Source organism: Triticum urartu, chromosome 2 (genome assembly GCF_003073215.2).
Source record: "Triticum urartu cultivar G1812 chromosome 2, Tu2.1, whole genome shotgun sequence".
Taxonomy (NCBI): Eukaryota; Viridiplantae; Streptophyta; class Magnoliopsida; order Poales; family Poaceae; genus Triticum; species Triticum urartu.
This window is the reverse complement of record NC_053023.1, coordinates 18,421,494-18,431,016: the sequence shown is the minus strand read 5'-3', so window position 1 is coordinate 18,431,016 and position 9,523 is coordinate 18,421,494. Positions and strand designations below refer to the sequence as shown.

The following is a 9,523-nucleotide window of genomic DNA, read 5'->3' as shown; positions in this document are numbered from 1 at the left end:
CGTCTACTACCGTGTCATCGCCGTCCGTGAGGGGGGCCACGCCCCGAAGACGCGTCCCGCCTCCTCGGACATGCCACCACACCACCCGGCATGTATGAGGGCCCGGTGCGACGCTCCGGTGGCATTGCTACGCCCCCCAGTGCCCCCGTCCCGCCTAACCCTGTAGCGTTTGACCACTGGGATCTAGCCCTTTGACTTTGCACGGACGGGCTTTGACCAGTGGACCTCCCCACCCGGTTGTGTTAGGTCAGCCCATAGGAACACTTTGGAGCAACATCCGGGCCAGACCCACAGCAAGGATCCCCTCCGTGTAGACCCGACGCGTCCGTTTCCCCCCTCCTCAGGTGCCTGGGGCGGCGGCGCCGTCCGTGAGGGGGGGCACACCCCGGACACGCGTGCCGGGCGTTTGCAACCACCACAACACTTTCAGACTTGTGAGAGGCCGCCTACGCAAGATTTGGCGGCATGCTAGCCCCCGGAGGCCGCTGGCCACAGCGTAGACGCGCGAAGGGCAATCCGCGTAGAGGGAATTTTTCGGATACTTCTCCATCACCAAAAATTATGAAAAAATACCATCGTTCCTATAGCACATGTGCCCACGTCATTGCAAAAAAAACTCATGATTTTATCGCGCTCCGAGTATTTATAATATTGACGCCGCATCGTTACCGCAGAACGTCTACTACCGTGTCATCGCCGTCCGTGAGGGGGGGCACGCCCCGGAGAACGCGTCCCGCCTCTTCGGACATGCCACCACACCACCCCACATGTATGAGGGCCGGTGCGACGCTCCGGTGGCATTGCTACCCCCCAGTGCCCCCATCCCGCCTAACCCTGTAGCGTTTGACCACGGGATCTAGCCCTTTGACTTTGCACGGACGGGCTTTGACCAGTGGACCTCCCCACCCGGTTGTGTTAGGTCAGCCCATAGGAACACTTTAGAGCGACATCCGGGCCAGACCCACAGCAAGATCCCCTCCGTGTAGACCCGACGCGTCCGTTTCCCCCTCTCCAGGTGCCGGCGCAGCGCCGTCCGTGAGGGGGGGCACACCCCGGAGCCCCAAGACGGGCGTCTACGCATGCATGAACACTTTCACATATGCATCGGGACCCGTGCGATGTTTCGGTGACATAGCTACACCCCGAATCCCCCACCAACCAGAATTCCTTCCGTGTCGACCGTTTCCCCCCTCCGTGACACGGCGATAGCGACGTTCGTAACGGGGGGCAATCGATATACCATCGGGTATGTTTTTTTAGATAAGGCATAATTATCTTATGCAAAAAACAAAAACTAAAATAAAGTAAAAATAACAAAACAAAGTAAAAATAAAAAATAAAGTAAAATACACATATGCGACGGCCAGGCCGTCGCATATCTGCACCACACGGATTGTCCCACGGATCGATGACGTGGCGTGCAACACGGATCAATGACGTGGCAGAGGCCTATGCCGATGCTAGTGCCGTAGGCATACCCTGCCGCAAAATATGCCGACGGCGCCGTTACCGCCCGTCGGCGTAGGGTCAACGCCGTCAAATGGTCAGCGCTGACTGGGTAGGGGGGGCCGGGCTATGCCGACGGCCTGTCCTATGCCGACGGGCCCTGTAGGCGTATCTCGGGCGGTCCTGATGGCCTCGTCTATGCTGACGGCCCCGTCGGCATAGATGGATGTATGCCGACGGCTATTCTACGCCTACGGCCTATCCTTGGCCGTCGGCATAGGTCCATAGATGCCGACGGGGGCCGTCAGCAACCCCAGTTTTTCTGGTAGTGAAACTTAGGATCCTTGTAGCCTATAGTTGTTCAGAGGAACAATCTGAGGGCAAAACACCCTAGGCTAAATCTAAAATCATGAAAAAAAATACCAATGAACTTGTATCAATGCCATGGTGGTAACCTATTGCACGGAAAAGGTTTGCCTCAACCACTACTACTCTCCAACATTGCCTCAATAGTACCAAATTTGTTGCCTCCGCAAGGAGTTCCTGCACATGGAAAGCCAAAACCCTCGCTCACCTCGCAAAAGAGCTAGGAGAGCCACCATCAACACCGGAAAGCTAAAACCCTCGCCCACCTCGCACAAAGAGCTACGAGAGCCACCATCAACAGTATCACAATGGCCTGGAGCACTTCCAATGTCTTGCATAACATCTTTGTTGCCATCACGTTCTTCATCACACCCACTACGACATACAAAACATACCTATTTACACACCTCATTGCACCTAGCTATGGTAGAAATGTGGGTGACTTACTTATCACACATGTCTCCAAATGTTACCGCACAGTAGACTCTAGCACAAATGTCGTGCAGTAGTCAATGCATGCTTGATGCTATTCCTGAGAGGAGAGCTGCTGTTCATTGCCTTAAGTGATGGATTGCCCCTAATCGTCTGAAGCCCCTATATGGGCCTGTCATGGTAGGACCCATCAACAGTTTCAAATAGTGTAATGATCATATATTGCTAAAAATGAAAAATGCCGACATACCTTGATATAAATGTTTATTCTAGGATTTAAAAGTATTCCGTACATGCAACGACCTGGAACCATCAGGATCCAAACATTGGTGATTGTTGTGCTAGTACCTAGATCATTTGCTAGCACACATGATACAACATGGAAAGTAGAAAAATAACCACATATCATACTACTACATCGAGACCTATAGTTCACTTATAATTGGTCGTATTGGAAGCTATTATCAATAAAATCATGCTTGATCCCTTATTACTGGGTGGCATATCACAAAAGAGTAACCTTATCTTGGCATTTGCTTGTGCTCCAGGTTGTCGCTCTCCCATCAAACCAATTCCAGCCAGTAGGCTAATTCTTATTTGAAATATGATGATTTATGTTTGCCTTTCCATGCGCCAATTTCATGTTTTATTGTTAGTTGTTTTCGTCAAGAAAGTGGATAATCCCTTGCCTCCGTGTTAACACGCACATCCAGATCCATTGTTCCATTGTCAGTTACTTAACCGGCACGGTGGCCCTCACAAGGCATATGAATATCTATAGTGCATGAAACAATATTTGTGGTGACTTCATCTTATGATTCTACTATACTACATAATGAATACTAACATGTTGAATTTTAGCATTAAATCATCTTCATGTTCTCCCCGCCTAGCCCCCGTCCCAATGGTGTGTCTGGTATCGTCGGAGGGCGTGTGGAGGTGTGTCTCTGGCGGATCTCGCGAGATTTGGTCGGTGGTTGTCTTTGATGGATCCGATCGGATCCGGTCTTTGTTCGTCTTTGTTCATGTGTCTTCAGGTTGGGTCCTTCCGATCTAAAATTCTCTTCATCGGCGGCGTTTGCTGTTCTGGGCCGTTGGTCCTATGGGATCTTAGCACGACGACTTCCCGACTGTCTATTAGAACAAATTGTGCCCGGCTCTGTCGAGGGAGGGGCGATGACGGCGGCGTGCCTTCCGCTCGATTCAGTGCTTGTAGTCGTCTCTAGGTGGTCTATGAATCTGGATGTAATTTTTATTATTTTTGGTGTTCGTTGTACTACCATGATTGAAGATGAATAGATCGGAAATTTTCCGCAAAAAAAATCTATTGTTCCATTGTCAGTTACTTAACCGACACGGTGGCCCTCACAAGGCATATGAATATCTAGTGCATGAAACAATATTTGTGGTGACTTCATCTTATGATTCTACTATACTACATAATGAATACTAACATGTTGAATTTTAGCATTAAATCATCTTCATTTGTTGACATAAATTAGCCAATATAGTTTGTAGCATCATATCAGCCCGCCCAAACCAATCCGAACGAAACCAACCAAGTTGAGCCTATATTAACCGAGACCACTCCAATGCTTGCTAGATCCGCCCATGGTATTAGCAGCAGCACGAGGTGTTTTTCTAATGACAAGCTGCCAACTGTGTTTAGCTTAAACAGTGGGACCTTTCCTCGATGATTGACATGCTTAAATTTCGTTAGATACTGGAGCATCACTAATTGCATGGAACGGCCAGCATGAGGCATCCTGAAAGGAACGTGCAAACTGCTGATGGGTGGTTGCCTGCCACATATAGATCTTTCGCCTGTTATGAGGTCCTCGATCGTTCGGCCAGTCCATGGATGCGTCCCAAAGAGTATGGTTCATTAAGCTAAACGACGCGCCGTGCAACGCGGGAACATGAATGCCAAGGGGGTGAGTGAGTGAGTGACCGCGTGCATGAAGCGGCACGTGCTTCAACAAATCGATTTGGTTAACAATTCCTAGCCCTGGCATGTGCATTCGTCGACCCTCCGTAGCTGCTTCCTCTAGCAAGGCTAGCTGGCAGCTTACCTTATACCTATCCATCCAGATAAACATACTTTCCTCTTCCTCTTTATGAAGAAACGTTCTCTCCCTTTCTTTCTTTCCTTCAGAGTGAAGGAGTAACATGCCCTACTGATCAATAGGTGTTGCGATCGATTATGTGCCCGCTATTCCACTGATGAACAATGTTTGTTGTGACTTCGTCTTACCATTCTAGAAAAATCATCCTAAATAAGTGTCGCAGTTTTGAACTAAGTTTGACGATAAAGAGTTTTCCCCCACTTCATATTATAAAGCAACCACCCTATACAACAAACACGTTGGGGCCGCAGCACAACGAAGCCCGAAGAAAAAACGAGAGAGAAAGAAGAAAGATAACAAATGACGACATAGGCAGAACAACGAAACAAAGATGACCGGCAACCGATGTGCCCTCCGGAGATGTCCCACCGCACTCCTAGCACTCTGAAGTGTCGCGCACCGAGCAACACCTTCAAGAAGGAATGCGACGACGACGCCACTGCTGCCCGGACTAGTCCTGGGATTTCCCCTGGTATGCGGAGGGTGGTGTGGAAGGGGTATACCTGACACCCTTCAGGAAGGAATGGCGGCGCCCACATGCATCACCACGTCGGAGACGGACAAGCCGCCGGGGATTTCTCCCAACCCAAGACAACCACCACCATGCCGGACGCTCCGTCGAGCTCCACCCAGCCTGCCGCCCACCATCATGCTCCACCATGGTCTTGGAGCCATACTCGTCCTCACCGACACGAGGCCAAGAGGAAGAAGAAGAGGACACCACAGACGGGGGTAGTAGTATGGTAGCCTCGTTGGAGGGAACATCCTCCACCGACACAGCAGCAACCGACCAGATGTGTCGACCGGGGCAAACCAGGCCCCTACTGGCCCGACCGGCCAAAACGGGCCCGCGAAGCCCCGTCGTCGCGTTGCAGCACGCCGGCTAACCGCACTGCCACCGCCCGAAGACTGCTGACACCCAACCTCCACACCAGGGAGCGTCATCGCCGTGTGAAGGACCGCTGGCCCGCAACAGCCCAGATGGGCCCCAAGGGCCCATATCTGGGCCGAACCACCACGTCGCCCCGCAGGCAATGCCTGTGCCGCTGCACCGGAGAGCCCTCGGCCAGCCCGCACCGAGCTGCAGCCGCCCTAGGAGCACCTGCGTCGGCGCCACCCGGGCTGCGATCGGGTGGTGTCTTGAACTAAGTTTAAACTAGTTTAGAACTAAAAAAACCCATTGTCGACTTGATATTCTATGGCCCTGTTTGGTTCATAAGTCCTAGGACTTTTTCTAGTCCCAACTAAAAAGTCTCTAGTCCCTAAACAATCCCTGTTTGTTTTCAGGGACTAAAAAGTCCATAGTCCCTCCCTAGAGTTATTAAATGACCATGTTACCCCTAGTATACAGAAAAATAACAACCAAACAACACTGGGGCGGCGGGCAATGGGTGTAGGGAGGGGCATTGTTGGAAAAGTCCTAAAAAGTTTCAAAAAAGACTTTCCTTAAGAGTCTTCTTCATTTAGTCTCAAAATGCAACTTTTATTCTCTAGTAGTCCCTCTTATTTGGTTAAAAAGTTTCTAAAAAAGACTTTTTTCATCCCTACACCGAAAAGTCTCTGAAAACAAACACCCCTGTATCATGCCGGACATCCAAACCAATCCGAACGAAGCCAACTACCAACTGCAAAACTAAATGGAGCCTATTTTAGTCGAGACCACTGTCATGCCTGCTAGATCCGCCCATGGTATTAGTAGCACCACACGCTTTTCTAATCCCAAGTTGCCAACTGGGCTTAGCATAGTGGGCCACGGTAAACTCCTGTTCTAGATTATGGATGGACAAGCTTAAGCAATTAATACTATTACAACGAGACGGCACACGTACATGAGGCATTCTGAAAGGAAAACGCCACCTGCTGATGGATGCATGGGTGGGTGTGTGCCACATATAGATCTTTTTGCTTCTTCTGGACGGCCAGTACATTAACTAACAAAATTCCCCTGCGATTTGTAGTTCTGTACTGCTATCTATGATTGCCCGTGCATGCATTTGCATTTGCATTTGCATTGTGAACCCTCGGAAGTAGTAGTAGTCGCTAAACGACGCGCCGTGCAACACCGCAACATGCATGCATCATCGGTCGATCCAACTCACTCCAAGTGGGAGCATGACCGCGTTGTTTGAGTATGAAATAAAAGCGGCGCGTGCGTCAACGAATCGATTATGTTTTTGTTAATGGAGTAGGTAATAACTAAGAATAATTAATGGTTGGATCGATCGGCTTGGCATGTGCATTCGTCGACCCTCGATCGCTTCCTCCGGCTACCTATAGCTGGCAACCGGCAGCAACTGACGTATATATATCGAGATTAAGTATGGAGTACCCAATCTATGCTTAGATCTCTTGTATATATAAAAGGGGACCTTCTCCCGCCAGCTTAGATCCAAACCAGCTAGCTTCAGCAAACACACGCGCTCACACAGAGGGAGAAAGCAGCCCGGTTGCAGAGGGGAGAACATGGCGGCACTAGTCTCTCCGGCGGCCCGGGTGTCCGAACTGATGGCGCAGGGACGCAAGTCCGCCGCCGCCCTCGAGGCCCTCCTCCAGGTCCAGGACGACCACGCCGGGATACGGGAGCTCGCCGCCGAGATCCTTTGCTGCTGCGACCGCGCCCTCGCCGCCCTCCAGGGCAAACCAGGCCGGAAGAAGCGCAAGTTGGGGCTCCACGGCGCAGCCACTCAGACAACCAGGCCCAAACGAAGGTACAGCTTGCTAACTCAGAAGTAGTACTGCTGCTACATGACCTTCTATGTACACAGTCGTACACGTCGAGCAACTAGCCAACCATGCACCACTGTGTTTTCTCAGGACGCGTACGAGCAGCGGAGAGACGGCGGCGACGCCGACGAGGGTGGAGAGGAAGCAAAACTGGGACGACGGCTTCGTGTGGACCAAGTACGGGCAGAAGGGCATCCGGGGCAGCGACCACCCCAGGCACTACTTCAGGTGCGCCTACACACTCGACGCCGGCGGCTGCCCGGCCAGGAGGCAGGTCCAGCGGTCGGAGGAGCACGACCCTCCCCTCTACGTCCTCACCTACTTCGCCGACCACACCTGCTGCCACCGTACCGAGGCGATCTCCGCCTTGGACGACGTCAAGATCCTCGACTTTGGGTCCGGGGGCAGCCGCTCGCCACGGCCTGACGACGGTGACGCTCGGAGTGGAAAAACCTCACGCTCGGAGGAGCTCCCAGTCGAGGTGGCCAAAGTTGAGTCAACGCCGTTGTCAGACTTGCGGCGGGTGGGGAAAGTGGCCGAGCTGAGCTCCTCCGCCGACATCCATGGTTCCTCCTCCTCGTCATCGGCGGCATGGGACCCTTCGGCCTCTGTCTCCTCTGACTGGGATTTCTTCGGCGACTGCTCCTTTGATTACGTTAGCGAGTTCTTCGATGTCGACGACATTACACTGTACCGATAGCATGTTGCACTTTTGCCAATACTCTCTCCTTCCGTCGGTGAAATACTCGTCCAGTGGCAGAAGTGTGGGCGACATCTCATGGCTACTAGATAGAGTTATTAGGGGAGAAGTGTGGGCGACATAGTCACCGCACATGTTCACCACAGAAGCGTACCGGAGAGCCTCTGGAATCATACTAGGCTATTTTGAACGCCCATTTCTCCACGGACGCGTCCAAACAATGTCTTTATACATACCCACGGAAATCTTATTTATCGATGCATGCAATGTTCACCATCCGTTTGTCTCTAATTTTCCATACAAATGCATTTGATTGGTGGGAAAGAAAAGAGAGAGGAAAAAAAAAGTTGTCCGGGTGTTGCGGGCTGTCCGGATACGTCCGGGCAACCCCATTTCCACCTCAGATATGAGCGGAGTTTAGGGTTTGCGAACAACCTGAATATTCGGGGATGATTTTGGGTCCTCACTTGAAGAGTTTCCTTTTGTATATTTGTCGGGCAAAGCCAAATCCAGACCACTCCCATGCCCACCAGATCCGCCCATGGTATTAGCAGAATCAGATGTTTTTGTATTGCCAACAAGCTCCCAACTGGGGTTTAATTAGCCAAGTGGGGCTTTGATAAACTCCTATTTCTGGATGATGGATGTACAAGCTTAACCAATTAATACCACCACTAGCTACTTTCTTCGGTTGCACGCCTACCATATATAGATCTTTTTGCCGCCTCTTCTGGAGTCCTCCTCCGGCCAGTACATTAAGTATCAAAATTCGCCTGCAAAATTCGCCTACTATGGTTGCCCGTGCATGCATCCAGTGTGAACCCCTGAATCTCAATCGGGTTGGTTCCCCTAAGACTATGGCTAGTCAAAATTAGCTAAACGACGCGCCGTGCAACATTATGCAAGCATCATTGGTCAGTCAACCCAACTCCAAGGGGGTGAGTGTAAGACCGTGTAGTGTATGAAATAAAACGGCACGTGCGTCAACTGACGATTTGGTTAAGAATGGCCGTGGCATGTGCATGCGTGTACCCTCCGTAGCTGCTTCCTCCAGCTAGCATTTTACATATCTATCCAGGTCAAGATTACGATGCCTGCATGGACCCAATCTATGCTTGGATTGGATCTCTTGTAAAAATATAGGCATCACCTTTCCGTCGGCATCTTCCCCTGCCCAGCTAGAAACAGAAAACAATTCGGTTGCAGAGGGCATTTTTCGAGATATAGGGGCTTTGGATTGAGCCCAATCTTGCCCTACCAAAAAATTAGCAAGACCAATTCCAGGGCATGACCAAAAAATTGGCAAGTCATGGCTGTTTGGATTGTAGCCATTGCAATGTCCAAAATTTTGGCAAAAACAGACTTCCGTTTGGTTTGCAACCATTTCACTTGATAATCATACTATTCTTGGGAATAATTGACACGTCTATTACAAACTTTCTGAATATATATATATATAGAGAGAGAGAGATATTAAAGCAAAGATGCAATCAAGAGAAAAACAACAACATAATGTCATGAGACTGCTATGGCCGGAAGTTGCTAATCACGCCGAGCCGCAGGGACCATGCTGCATGCATTTACTTTTCTTTCTTCTTTTGCTAAAACAAGTTGCATGCATTTACTTTCCTTTTTTTTGGCTAAAACAAGCTGCATGTACTAGCCTTTTTTCCGCTAACAACAAGCTACATGTATCAGCCTTTTTTCCGTTAACAATGGGCAGTTGCTA

At 50.3% G+C, this 9,523-nt stretch overlaps 1 protein-coding gene across 1 annotated transcript; it reads left to right on the top strand.

Moving 5' to 3' along the window:
• Nucleotides 1–6,717: 6,717 nt before the first annotated feature.
• On the top strand, nt 6,718–7,837 carry LOC125540715 (transcription factor WRKY45-2-like). Its single transcript, XM_048704296.1, has 2 exons — nt 6,718–7,078; nt 7,185–7,837. The coding sequence occupies exons 1-2, from the start codon at nt 6,834–6,836 to the stop codon at nt 7,792–7,794; spliced, it is 855 nt and encodes a 284-aa protein (XP_048560253.1). The 5' UTR covers nt 6,718–6,833; the 3' UTR covers nt 7,795–7,837.
• Nucleotides 7,838–9,523: the final 1,686 nt, after the last annotated feature.